Source organism: Chenopodium album, chromosome 23 (genome assembly GCF_948465745.1).
Source record: "Chenopodium album chromosome 23, dcCheAlbu1.1, whole genome shotgun sequence".
Taxonomy (NCBI): domain Eukaryota; kingdom Viridiplantae; phylum Streptophyta; class Magnoliopsida; order Caryophyllales; family Amaranthaceae; genus Chenopodium; species Chenopodium album.
This window is the reverse complement of record NC_137856.1, coordinates 9,246,722-9,261,453: the sequence shown is the minus strand read 5'-3', so window position 1 is coordinate 9,261,453 and position 14,732 is coordinate 9,246,722. Positions and strand designations below refer to the sequence as shown.

Here is a 14,732-nt window from a genome sequence, read left to right as displayed (position 1 = left end):
CCTGTAATACTAACCGAGTAACCCCTTTAATACTAACCGAGGAACCCATATAACACTGACCGAGTAACCTTATAACGCTAACGAAGTAACCCCTTTAACACTGACCAAGTAACCCCATTAACACTAACGAAAGTAACCCCTATTACACTAACGAAGTAACCCCTATGATGGCAGTCCTCACCGTGTGGCCAGCCACATATAAGAATTTGTGATAATGTAAACGTGCTCAATATGAACATAAGAAGTCTAAAATCAAAACAGAAATTATGAAGACTTCTCGAGTTCTTCTCTTGAAACTTTGACTATGAACCTCCTGGTCCTCATTCAATGAAGGAACTAGACTTCTGATTTTCTTCGATGCTTCCTTAACCTTCATAAGTTGTCTTCAAACCTTGTTATATACTCCTTCCTACTCTAGATCATCATCACACATAACTTAATTCCATGGAGAAGTTGTCATCCACACAGCATATTAACAAGTTAAGTATGAGTTTTCTTTAAGTTATTATAAAAAACTTTAGGGGGTGTTTGGTAAATGGGAATAGGGGGTGGGAATGGGAATAATAATTCCTAATCTTTGTAAACCCATGTTTGGTTGGTGGGAATTAAAAAAAAAAATGGGAATGGGCTTGGGAATATTTAGGTTGTATTCCCTACATTTTATTACTTGGGGGGAGCAGGTAATATTTTGGGGGGAATTCACTAAATTGTTAAAAAGACAATATTACCCTTGTTTTGTAGCATATATATACCATACCCCTGTTTTATGCAATATGATAATAAGGGCAATCTTGTAAATTTTGCTTTTAATCCCTCTATTATTCCCACATACCAAACATAGGATTTAAAATTTCTCAATCTTATTTCCAAATTATGCCAAACAAGGGATTGGGATTATTTCATTAATTCCCACCTATTAATTCCCATTCCCATTCCCACCTTATATTCCCCAAATTCCCAATCCCATTTGCGAAACGCCCCATAGGTTTAGCATATCATTACCTGGTGCTAGAACTTCGTAATGTTAGAAATTACAGGTCAATAAGAATATAAGTGAGGAACTAGGTATGAGACGGGTCTCCTATTTCCCCACCGCATTGACATCCCTACAACTACTTACTAGACTCACTGCTCCATAACGACCGACCGTCCACACTCCACACACATCCACACTTTAAAAAAAAAAAAAAAAAAATCATCGGTTGTACTTGTACTACGTGCGAACAACAATGCATTGAAAATCACAGCACGAATATTCTCCAGATTACTCAAATCAATATTCAAACTCTTCCTCCAATTATAGACCCATCAATGGAGTTCTCAAACTCTGCAAATCCCCCTCACCTCTTCCATTTCCATTGGACCAAAATTCTGCACAATGCATTTCCAGTTCAAATTGTTGTTATGGGTCCTCAATTTATTCATGGTTTGTTTTGCTGCAATGGGAGCAATACCCACGACTTTGGAAGGCCCATTCGACCCCAAAACTCGTCGTTTTGATCCCTCTTTGCGGCGAGGTAGCACTGACTTGCCATTGGATGATCCAAGAATAAGGAGAAATGTAACTGGGAATTTTCCTGAACAAATTTCACTTGCACTTTCTTCACCTACTTCAATGTGGGTCTCTTGGGTTACTGGTATATACTCTTTCTTCGTTGTTTTTTTCGAGACGGGATTTGATTTCAGGTCTTGGGTACTACCCTCGACAGTCGAGACATAACTGTTTTTTGATTAGTTTGATCACTTGATGAATGTTGTTGTTTTGATTGTAACAGGTGAAGCTCAAATTGGTAAGAATGTGACAGAATTAGACCCATCAAGTGTTGGAAGTGAAGTTTGGTGTGGAAAAGATAGTGGGAATTTTACCATTAAAAAAATGGGGGTTTCTATGGTTTACAGCCAATTGTACCCTTTTGAAGGTCTGTTGAATTATACTTCAGGAATCATTCATCATGTCAGACTTGAAGGTATGAATTTAACCATTTCTTTTAATTTGCTTGAGTTGTTTGTAATTATGATTAGCTCTTATCAATATGTTTATGTGGTTTGTCCTTTGAATGTATTTTTGAGTTTGTTTGTCAAATGAAATTGGTCCATAAAATCTACTTTGTTTGTGTGTAGCAGTAACTAATGATTATCTGTCTTGGTTTATCCAGATAATAGATTTTGATGGTCAAAGTTTTTGTTTTTTATGGGTTACTTCTAAAATAGACCAACTCTTTTGAGGGCTGGTTTTACTCTAGAAATATGTTGTGGTAATTTTTGAGGTTATGAAGTTTCGTACTTTCATCCTCACTGATTTCCTGGACTTTAGCTGAATATTAATGTCAGTAACAACTAAAGCTTGTCAAATATCAAAATGTATCTGTTGAATAACATAATTAGTCAAGTTCATTTGTTTGCAATAGAATATTATTCCACGCCTTTGCAATTCGCAGGATATAATTCCCCTTCTGTCTTTCACCAAATCATATTTACATATATAATAGCAGTTTCTTTATGATATCGTTGGACTCTGTAGTCATACGCGTTCTCATATTTTATTTTCATAATTAAATGCCTCAGGCAATAAGGCCTATGAGCCATCAAAAGGAATTCTTTACTTCTCTTAATACTTAATTAATTCTATATTACAGTAGTATTCAGTTATGTGTTTAAGGGCCTGCAGTGGTTCCATCAATCATTTAGAACTAACTAGTAACTATACAGCAAAAGTGCCCTTTAAGTATTAATGAAGTTAACTGCAACTTGCTGCATTATTTTTGAGTATACAGATAGGTCCTGTGTTTTTTAAACTATTAGGGACTCTATCAGATCAAAGTCTGTGAGTAAGATATGTTGAACATTTTGATGTCGAGGATCAGTCGGTCATACTTGAAAATCCGTAATGGATCAAGGTTTTGAAAACTTGTAAAAAACATGGCAAGGTAGATAGGAAGTCTGTGAAATGTAGGTGCTGGGAGGAGGCTAACAGCACATTTATACCCCAACTGCAATGCCCAAATTTATGGGGATTTACTAGTTGATACCCTTTTCGACGTCCTATTCTGGGTTGGTACTCCTCTTTCCAGTTCAATTTGCAGAAGCCTAATGTGTCCTTTTCAAATTAGGGGTGAGTGAGGTCAACATGCTAACTAGCTACTTGAGATTTATTCGGTCAAAACGTTGTCTAAGCTTGTCTTGAATGAGCTTGACTGATCATTTCAAGTTCAACAATGTTTACTTGGTTAGCTGAACTTGAAAAGTTTGTGAGCAAGCCTGAGTATAAGAATTTAGTAAAGTAAATGGGGAATGACTCATAAGTAACATTTAGATCTCACATAATACTTCGAAAACCTCAAGTGCTAGCAAAATTAAGAAGTTGCTATATTTTAATTGAAGTTGTATTTGTTTGGTTGCCTTAGTTTGTTTTACTCGAGGTCGAGTCAAGTGATGGGCTAAACTGAGAAACGTTCCAAGAGTTAACTCAACAATGAAGGTCTGTAGAACTTAAGAAGTTCACCTACTCAAGTTGAATTTCTTCCTATCAAATTGTCAGCCTTAGAATTGCACCTAGCTCTGATTTCTTGTCCTTGCAAAAGTTAGTCCTAAACTCCTAATTATGTAGTAAGTAAGCTTAACTCAGGTAAGCTAGGGAGTGGACTTGTATGACACTTTAATCATTGATGGTTAATAGATACTTTGGCGTACAATCAGAAACCAGTCATTGAATGTTACGAGAATAGTCATTAAAGTTTCGGTAGACGCAAAATTTAATCAGGTTGGTTCATATTTCGCACAGAATTAGATTCTTATCCACACCCAAAAATGTATGCTTTTGAAAAAAACCTTAATGGTTTATGAAAAGAAACCAAATTTGGACCATTAAGCTCTTCACTTGAAAATATCATGCTGATGGTTGTAGTTCACCTTTTGGTTATTTATTTGAAATTTAACAGCATATATTTGAGAAGTCATGCCCCTTAGGTTAGTCATGGTGATGGCTGAAAAAAGGGTATAAACAAGATTTTTGGTTTGGGTGAGAAGGATGGGAAGTATCAATACAAATATACAACAGCATGATATCGCTGTTACTTGTAGCTAACTAAGCTAGGAGGTAAATGGAAGCCAAAGTAATGTCGAAGCAGCTTATCTTGCCAAAAAAAAAAAAGAAGGTGATTAGAGTTCAATCAAAAGCTTGATTTAAGTGTAAGTAGTTCAACAAAAATTGGAGGAAGTAAATGTATAATCCTTTCCTATTCTAGCTTCATGTCTTGAGATTCATGAAGATGTTAGCCAACCTTTTGAACATATACCATGGCATGATTTTCTTCATGTTAGACACAGTTGATAGAGAGCAGTAAAGGAGCTCTAAATTGTCATCAATAAGTACGTTTAAATTCCATAGAGACTTGAATTTCCCATTTAGAATGTTGATAGTTATCAAATATATAAATAACTAGATTAGACTCGTGCGTTGCACGATTTAATTAATTTGCATAAAATAAAGTTTTATAATTTGTGTAAAAAAGAGTGGTAATTTTTTTTTGTTAGAAAAATGTATAGAGATTAAAAAAATAAAATAAATGATGACATCATCTAAAGACTATGGAGGGAAAATATTTAATATTAAAATGACACGTATGCTAATTTAAGGGTTGATGATATCAGCAATGTTTTGTTTTAGTAATAGTTAATAGATTATGTGGTTGAGGTTATAGATGGAGCAATAGCACTTAGAGGGCGAAAAAGTAAATTAGGTTTATGTATTCCTCCGGTCCCCAAATAATAGTTCTATTTCAACCAACAATCTTGTTCCTAAATACATGTCCCATTTCACCTTTATTTTTCTTAAATTATTTTTAAAAACGCGTGTAAAGCTATTGCATCTACCGAGGGGATGGAACTATTCGAGGTTTAATAAATGTGTTAGTCTTTAGTTCTGGTCATCTAGAATGACACTTATTAAAGTTAATGAGCAAAGAACTTTGTAAATTGACCAGCCAAAAATCAAATATTCTAGAGACTTTCTGCCTGATGTAGATGAGCATGGTGTTTGTGAGCTTGGGGATGGTGTCTTGTAAGTGATACTTGTTCTTAGTGTCAAAAGTTGTTCATTATTTAAAATAGTTGTGTTTATTTGGTCAGATTTGTGCTTGGATTCCGTTATAATTGGGTTGCTTTGGCAAAACATTTAACCCAATGAAACCAATCATATGCTTCTAGGGAAATATCGTATATATTGTAGCAATATGTGAATTTAAAGTGGCTATGATGCCATGCTTCTTAAATGCTTGATAGGTAGATTGCTAACAGGGAATTTGAGCTTAAGTTTATTGCCTTTTGCTACTAACTTACAATTTACGTATGCTGCTGGGGAATTGGTTGCGTGATGGTTTTGGGAAGCCCTTTGTGATTAGTGTTCGTGTTGAATCCCAAATTGCAACATCATTCCTTCACCCACAAAGCATCCTGATGTCTAAATTTTCGGTAATAAATTTTTAAATGTGATAAACTTTGTCAAGCATTTGATGTGTTACGACTAGCATTTCTTTATCTGTGGATGTAGAGAGGGGTGGCGAGTTAGGATTTGACCTGAAGTTTTATATAACGCCCTAATAAGACTTTACCAAATGAGTTCCCTCATATCCACAATGAGTAGTATCAGCAAGCACCAAGGAGCTTTGAAGTGGTTGAGTGCTCTTGTAATGCATTCAAGCAACAACAATCATACACAGTTAATTATAGAAATTTAGAAGGGAAAGATTGCAGCTTTCATTCATAAGCAATGGGTTTTTACAAAGATAGGTTTAGCCTATCACTCTCCAACAGTGAGTTTAGCTCACAACTCTCCAAGAATTTCACTCAAAACATTGCCTGCCTCTATCTTCTCCTTCCTTTCTTATACATACAACCTACTCAAGCAAAAATGACCCAATTTGGCTGCTCAAATTGTCTCATTCTCCAGCTGTACAGTCTCACCCTCTCCTGAGCCACTGAATGCTGCTGCCATAGTGGACCATTCACCATAGTGGGTCTGCTTTGTCCTGTTCTTGCATGCATATGTGAGGACCACTGGAGGTTTGGTATGGTCTATTACAGCACTTCCCATGTCTCATTCTTTGCCCCCTTTTGTTTGTCCTTAATTTGACATGTTTTAAGAGACTCTTATCTATTTCCTCTACTGATTCACATTTTTCTACCATTTTCTGGGTAATGTGATCCTTGAGGATCAAGGGTAATAGCCTTTGTTATAGTTATCTAGAGAAAAAGTAAATTTAAAACAAACAAACAAACAAACAAACGAACTTTGCAAACTTTAAACATCACTGGACACTGGCAATGAAATTTCACTTTGTTAATTTAAACTTATTTCCACATGCCTGCAGTTCTTTGCTTGTGGTATTGAGTCTATCATCTTAGCATGTGGCATATATGGGAGCATCGCCTTTTGGGGGGCCACACTCACATTACATGAAGAGCAAATTTTTCTTGAGTAGTACATAATAATCAATAATGAGTAAGGTAAAGGGTGGAGTTCTTGAACTTAAAATTTTTAGTGCAAACTATATGTCTACTTCCTCTGTCCGATGCACCATTTTCTGCTTTGGGGTGTCCTTAAAATTATGCTCTGATCTATTATGGCACATGGTCCCAACACTTTACTTTCTCATCAAAAAACATATGCTGCCACTACTTTTTCTGTTTTTCATCAACTCCATTAACCTTAGATATACATGTATAGAAGAGACAGAGATACAAAAGTAAGGATAGAAGAAATCTAGTGTTGGTTGAAGGGGATGGGGATTAGAGGAGAGATAGGAATAGCTCCTCTTCCCCCCCCCCCCCCAACCCCTCCATTTGCCACCAATTCTAAGGAGGGATGGTATAACGGGAGGGATAAAAATCATGTGCGAAAAGACAATCTTATCCTTAATGAAAAGGTAAGAATGGAAGAGAATGCTAGAGTAATAGTAACTTTGCTACTTATTCTACTATTATCTCCTACACATAGTCCCCTACCATGCATGGGAGAATACTTGTGAGTGTTTTATCTGCCTTTTTTTTTGTCAAGTACTTATCTACTTATCTGAACTTATCAAAAGTTATCAAAACTTGTCATAATTGTAAATTGAACTTGGGTAACCCTTATTTGAGCTTATATGAACTTATTGAAATTTATTTTTCTTGAACTTATTTGAAATTTTGAAAATATATATCCCGAGCATATTGTATTTGAACTTATTTTCCTTGGAATAAGTGAAAATAAGGTGAACAAAACATGGCCTTGTTTTATCCTTGTCCCTCTATCAATTCCATATTCTTCCCTATTCTCATACCAAACGCCCCGTTCCCTGTTAGCTATTTTCTCAAATACCTTGTTACTGTTATTGTGCCTTATTAGTTAGGAGAGTCGAGTCTTAGCTTGCAAAGCTCAAATTGTTCCATTTGCTCAATCAAAAAGCTTTTATATTTTCATCGCCACCTCCTTTGTTCTTTCTTATTCCTTGGTTTGTGTAATAAAGGAAAATGATGCAGCCAAGGTTTGGTCGCAAGCACTTTGTATTAGATACCACCCTTTGGAAACTTTTACTAAGCTATTCGACCACTGATCCATGCTTGTTTGGTGCATGTTATTTGGCTGCTGTTCCATGCTTTTGGTACTTATTATTTGGCCAAAGTTCATTGCTTGTTTTATGCATGTTATTGCTGGGGTTCCATGCTACGTTGTAATTATTGAATGGGGCCTGCGATCCTTATATGGATCATTTTATCCAATGAAGTGTTTAATTGATGAGTGATTCTTACTTCTTTCTAGTGTATGCCTTTTACATCCCAACTATGACTACTCTAGAAATCAAAAGGCTGATTCTTGGCATTTTCAGATATTGTCATACATCATATCAATGTTGTGTATAAAAAGATCAAACTTGGACCCTTTGGGCTCTTCATGTTTAAGTATGAAAACTAATGGATAAGATCTCACATTTCACCAATTTAATTATACTGGCTTAGGGATCTACCTTTATTTCTTAATGGCTTATAAACAATTTTATTAAATATGACTTCATTTAATTAGTTTTTTGAAGGATGCTTCATTTAATTGTTTCAATGGTAATCCTCCAAATACTCTCGATGTGGCGATGACTCTCTAGTTTTATTTCATTTTATTTCGTTTTATGCACTTGTGGGGCAAATAAGTTAGATCTTGAGCTGTAAGCTTGCTGTATTTCTGTATGTTGTAGGTCTTGAACCTGGAACAAGATATTATTACAAGTGTGGGGATAGTTCCATCCCTGCAATGAGTGAAGAGCATACCTTCGAAACTCTTCCTTTACCTGGACCTAATGCTTATCCTCGACGTATTGCTGTCATAGGAGATTTGGGTCTGACTCAAAATTCTACAACAACTATTGATCATGTTACTGAGAATGATCCGTCACTAGTACTGATGGTTGGTGACTTGGCTTATGCAAATCAGTATCGTACAACAGGTGGGGATGGAGCTTCATGCTTTTCCTGTGCATTCCCTGATGCACCCATTAGAGAGTCATATCAACCAAGGTGGGATGGTTGGGGAAGGTAATTCTTTTTCTTTTTTCTCTTTTGTTTTTTTGTTTTTTGGCAACACCTTATCGTTGTTCCACCTTGTCAAATTGACTATTGAAAACATTGTTTTTTTTAAAAAAAAAATTGTGACTTTGAAGAAGCGCTGGAGTTCTTTTGATTTTTTGTTTTTACTATATGTCTTATATATATCTTAAGTACTAAAGGCTTTGAGAAAATTGTACCATGATGACCATGACTATCTATTTTAGAGGAATATACAAAGGATTGATTCCAATTAGATAACTAAGGATCAAATTCTCATTTTTCCCAGAATTCTTGGTGCTCTATACTGTAGACTATAGAAATTACAATGTAGAAATTACATGTGAGCAGTATCACTCTGGCCTTTTCCTTAAGGATAGAAACCCACAAGCATATCATATCCTAGATCATTTGAGAATTTGGCAAACATTTACACTTTAAATATATAGCTCCTATGACTATGTCTCACGAGCAATATCACTGTTGGCTTGAGCTTCTAAATAAAAAGAGGGAAACTTTAGTCTTTACTACCTATTACTCTATTAGCTGAGAGATTGCAGAACATCTATTCCCATACATATGCTCGACACAATTAATTTTTCTGGAGAAGAATGTAAAACTAAAGTACTAAACCACAGGTGGTCACTTTAATCTTGCTCTGTTAGTAAAGTATAGCTTGTGCAAGCTACCAGCCATAGTCAATCTTCCATGTAAAGCAAGGCAAATGATGCCAAAAAAAAAAAAAATCCCTCCAGGCTGGTTTTATGCACCTGATAGCCAGTTCATCAACCTATCAGCCATGGCCAGTCTTTCTTGTTAGGCAGGCAAGTCAAAGGATGACAATTCCCTTAGGTCTTGGTATATTAATTTTATGCACTAGATTTTTCTAAGTTCAATTCTAGAAGTTTCTCTCCTTTTGGTTAAATTAACCTTCTTTTGATGTAGTGGTTTTCTGCAACCAAATTACTCCAACCACCTAACTAATTAATTCCTTGACCTTTTTCCAAAAACAGGCAGCATGTATTAGTTTTATAAATTTCTTGAGCTTTATGCAATTGCTATAGACATATATTAATTTTTTAATACTACAAACTAAAATTACACTTTTGTTACTAGCAATTTTCATCATATTCCCAGGTGTAATTTTACACCCTCTCATATTCTTCTCATTACAAGCTTATGTGCTCTAGCGCATAGGGAGGAGAATGTGAGAGGGTGTAATGTTACACCTAGGTATAGGATGGATACCTTGCTCTTTACCCTGTCGACGTGGCTGGATATATGAACAAAATGTGATCCAGCATGCAAATGTTATGCACAATTGGTTGTGGATCACCATTTGTGTTCATCCAACTGTTATGTCAACTTTAAGATGAGTCATATGTACTATCCATGTTTGTTAGAATTGCAATTAGAATATTAGAAATTTAGAATCTTACGATACTACAATCCCAATACTATCCGGACGATCTGATTCTAATTAGAATCTTAAAAGTGCAGAATCTTTGCGACTCATTGGGCTGTCATTTGAAGTATCAGGGTATTAATACGATGTTATTATTCTATGATCTAAAGTTTTGACCCTAAAATGACAACTATATTCACAAAATTGCTCTAACAAGTTATTGTTTTGTAATTTGTTTTATAAGACTGTTAAGTGTTAGAATTTTTACCGTCACAAACTTTCACATTAATCCTAGAAAACCAAGTGATGTTACAGCATATTTAGTGCTTGATTCATAGAGTTACAGGATTACTTTTTAGCAAATTTCAAATATGATCAGTTATTAGACCCGTTACTATTATACAATAGTATTATCAAATTTTAGCAAATACGTAGTATCATGAAGCCATGGTTTTAGATCTCCAGCCGCGATCACAATAATGGAGAACCATTTTTGTTGGCAGTGCGGATAGTTTGCAGTTGTTGCAGTCTAATATTGTGATCATTGTAAGCTTTATAAGCTATACAATATAGTTGCAATGCGGCAATGCTACTATGTTAGCAGTTACATCTATCCAAAGCATAGAATAAAAATGCGGTATCGGTCGCGATCGCGGAAACGGTCGCGGTATCACGGTATCGGAATTGATGCGTTTGTCGCGTGATAGGTCGCGGTTGTAACGGCAGAATTTTGTTTTAAATTTATTAAACCAAAATTTATATTTATGATTTTATTTTATTTTATAATTATTAATTAAATTTAAGGCAGCTAAATTCGAATTTCACTAAAATAAATATGAATACACACTACGCATGGTGCACAGCTGTACAAGAGTACTAAATTAAGGTGCACAGCTGTACAAGAGTACTAAATTAAGGTGAGAGGAGAGGTCTAGAAAAGTATCATGTGGTGTTTTTCAATTTTTTTTTGAAAAAATCCTGCCCCACTATCCCCACCTACCCAAAAGAAGATTATTTAAATAAAAAATCCTGCTAGCCCACTCTCTCTCACACCTGCTCAACTAGTTTCTCTCTCCTCTTTTAAGAACTCTATCGATTTTAATGGAGGTTTCTCCATTTTTTTCCCTTTCTTTTCCTTAAAAAGGAAGTACTTCATTGGAAGTTAACCAGTTGTGAGATAATATCGGTCGATGCGGGCGAAATTTAGCTCGTATCGGTTGAATCGGCCGAAAACTCGGCGTTTTAAAAAACACCGCATCAAATCGGGAAATCTCGGATCGGTAGGCTTGAATTCCGGTACATACCGGCCGCATCGCGACGTACCGGCCGCATTTTTATTCCATGATCCAAAGTGAAATCCTTATTCTGACAACTTTGGTAGTACCATAATCAATTGGTGTCTGATTTCTGCTTTTGTGGGAAAGTCTGCCTGATGATAAATTTTTCTCTTAAAAACGCTAATTGTTGATACCATGGGCCATGTTGATTTTATTCTAGTGAAAGCTATACATTGTGTGCAAAACTTCTACGAACTTTCATTTTGTTTTCTTTTCATATTGTGTATTTATATTATTCTAGCACTGTTTCTAATATCTTAGGTTATTTTATTGATAAACGTGGGTAATACAAGTAAAAACATGAAAATTTATGTGCTAGTCCCCAACTTTGGCAATAGCACCACCTGATATAGTTTCCATCCAATACCATATTAGACCATCATCACTCATGGTATAAAAATTTATATCATTCCTCTCTCTCTACCACTTTCTCACTCCACATCATCTATACCACAATAAAATATATTTTTTCCAAATATCATCCCACCCATGGTATAAAAAAAAGTTTACCACCACACTTTCTCTCTCCCATTTGTATTAATAATACACTTAACTTAATTATAATTATATTTCATTTTATTATTGGAAATGACTAATTAATGTTTGTAAAGTTAATTAAATAAAATAAGCAATTTACGTAGTAAAAACCGAATTCGAAAAAATATATAAAACTATATCATATGGGTGTCTATGTGTAGGTCTTGAAAAATTATGAACAATGATAATTTTTTCATAATTTTTAACTTTATAATTTTTTCTTAAAATGCAATTGAAAAAAAAAAAAAAAAGTTACATGATAACCAGGCCACATGGCATAACCTGGTTGGTTCATGTTTCACGGGGATCGAAGCAAATGTTTACCATGGGATGTATATACCATCGAATGGTATACTTTTATACCACCAATGTAGTGAAAAATTGCAAGTTTTTGATGAGTTTTTACACCGTGGTATAAAATTATACCACGAGTGTTGATGCTCTAATAAGATGGAATCAAAACTTTTCCATCAAATGCTTGTTAGCATTTGACTATAAGATTTTTGTTTTCTGAATAGTGTCTTATTTTATTTTGAACTTTCGTTTTAAGGACTATGATTTTGAAACTTTGAATCTAGGTTTATGGAGCCTCTAATCTCCAAAGTCCCAATGATGGTTATTGAAGGCAATCATGAGATTGAGCCTCAAGCTGCTGGGGTAACATTTAAATCATATCTCACAAGGTTTGCTGTTCCTTCAGAGGAAAGTGGCTCGAAATCTAATTTCTACTACTCTTTTGACGCTGGAGGTATTCATGTCATTATGTTGGGAGCTTATGTGGATTATGATAGGACGAGTGAGTTTTAGCTATTTCATAATTGTATTCTCCTTGCCTGTCCAACTGCTCTTTTATCTACAACTTTTGGCTCTTTATTTGAATTATCAGTGGTAGGTATTTGTTTGATAGTTGACCAGTCATATTCCTCACTTTTGTTATAGGTGCTCAGTATGCTTGGCTAGTGAAGGACCTTGAAAAAGTCAACCGGGATGTAACTCCTTGGCTGGTTGCTGCATGGCATTCTCCTTGGTATAATAGCTATTCATCGCACTATCAGGAATTTGAGTGCATGAGACAAGAATTGGAAGCACTCCTATACCAGTATAAAGTTGACATTATCTTTTCCGGTCATGTAAGTTGGCAAAGCAGCTTTTCTTAGAAGTAAGAAAGTACAAATAGTTGATGATTTATATGGAATATTGAAGTCTTTGTCTGAAATTAGAAACTTGTTTGATATTAGTGATGCATGCAAATTAGTTTGCATATTAAGCTCTTTATTTTCTTAAGACCAACAGCCCCTTAATGTATTTCCTTTATCCACATGAACCCTACTATGCACAGCTTTAGTTTAGCATTTTGGTGTCTTTAATTTAAATACGATGCCATAAGTACCATAATAGGCTCAGTAAATATCCACAGAGAATCTTTTAATGATTTGACCTAAATCTCGTGTCTTTCTCCCTTAAACATGTGTCATGTCTACTGTACTACTTTAAGGTAACTACCTGTCAACCTTCACTGGTATTTTGTAAGCTTCTGATAGAGTAAGATGAAAGCAAGAACCATAGAAATTTTAACGAAACATGATGTACTAATTTATGTACTGGCTAACTTGGGGAGACATCAAGCAACATCAGGAAACAAATTTAGTACAAAATATAAAGTTTTAACTATTGACATCCTAACTAAATTTCCTATTTTCAGGTTCATGCATATGAGCGGATGAATCGTGTTTATAATTACACATTGGATCCGTGTGGTCCTGTTTACATAACAGTTGGAGATGGAGGGAACATCGAGAAAGTTGATGTTGATCATGCTGATGACTCAGGGAAGTGCCCAAAGCCTGGTGACAATGTACCTGAAATTGGTCCAGTGTGCCATTTAAATTTTTCTTCAGGTCCTGCAAAGGGAAAATTTTGCTGGGATACACAACCTGAGTGGAGTGCATTCAGGGAGAGCAGCTTCGGACACGGAATACTTGAGGTGGGTCTGCAAGTCAATTAAGATATATCCTTGACTATAATGGAATTTTCTGGCTTGAAATGTAACCTGGTACCAATGAACTCTTTCTTATTTTTGCATAGCTGCTACATGGTTTCTCATTTGACAGAATATTGTCTTTGCAAATGACTTTCTGTGGGAATTTTTCTTTTCTGATTAATGTGGCACTGTGTATGTGTCTGTATATGCCAAAGTTTATGCCAAACTGTATCATTATCTGATGCAGGTCTTGAATACTACACATGCATTATGGACTTGGCACAGGAATCAGGATGTGTTCAGGGATGATGTACGAGGTGATCAAATATATATTGTCCGACAGCCAGAGTCCTGCAACCCCATTGGACAAGTAATTCTTTAAGGCGAGGCTCATTCTTTGTATACAACAAATGGCTATCTTGCCTATCAATTTATTTGTGTCAACTATTCACCATTTTCTGAGTCTTCTTTTATACTAGATAACCAAGTGTGGAATATGTAAGCATATGTGATCTGTTAAGGCCCTTTATACTGTGTCTTTTTTCTTTGTCCTTTGGGCTGTTATAGGCTTATAGCCATTATTACCAAAATCAGGTCATATTTTCTTTATTACATAACATCATGCAAGATCTCTTCAGGTGTAACAGCAGTCATCTTGTTCGACTTTGATAAATTGGGCATTACATGTAAATGGTACACATAAGTGGGGCTATGGAGTTATGGAAGGTGCATTTTAACATGCCACACAAACTAGGGTGTTGTTTGGTTGGCTTAATTTCTTGCGGGCAATCAAAATTCCCATGAATTTCATTTTGGGCTTGTTTGGTTGATACAAAAAAAGTAAAAATGGGGGCAACGCCAATTCATGGGAATTTGGACTTCCCTCAAAACATGGGAATTA

At 35.4% G+C, this 14,732-nt stretch overlaps 1 protein-coding gene across 1 annotated transcript; it reads left to right on the top strand.

The window, feature by feature from the left end:
• The first annotated feature begins 1,227 nt into the window (after positions 1-1,227).
• Positions 1,228-14,448, top strand: LOC145606660 (purple acid phosphatase 23-like). The gene is made up of 7 exons (XM_081662471.1): positions 1,228-1,637; positions 1,776-1,967; positions 8,226-8,562; positions 12,429-12,646; positions 12,790-12,980; positions 13,553-13,834; positions 14,079-14,448. The coding sequence occupies exons 1-7, from the start codon at positions 1,379-1,381 to the stop codon at positions 14,211-14,213; spliced, it is 1,614 nt and encodes a 537-aa protein (XP_081518597.1). The 5' UTR covers positions 1,228-1,378; the 3' UTR covers positions 14,214-14,448.
• Positions 14,449-14,732: the final 284 nt, after the last annotated feature.

Bases quoted from the DNA above. Each gene is read 5' to 3' on its own strand.
- LOC145606660 (XM_081662471.1), top strand. From the start codon at position 1,379: ATGCATTTCCAGTTCAAATTGTTGTTATGGGTCCTCAATTTATTCATG. The intron at 1,968-8,225 runs GTATGAATTTAA...TGTATGTTGTAG, and splicing joins TCATCATGTCAGACTTGAAG to GTCTTGAACCTGGAACAAGA. The intron at 8,563-12,428 runs GTAATTCTTTTT...CTTTGAATCTAG, and splicing joins AGGTGGGATGGTTGGGGAAG to GTTTATGGAGCCTCTAATCT.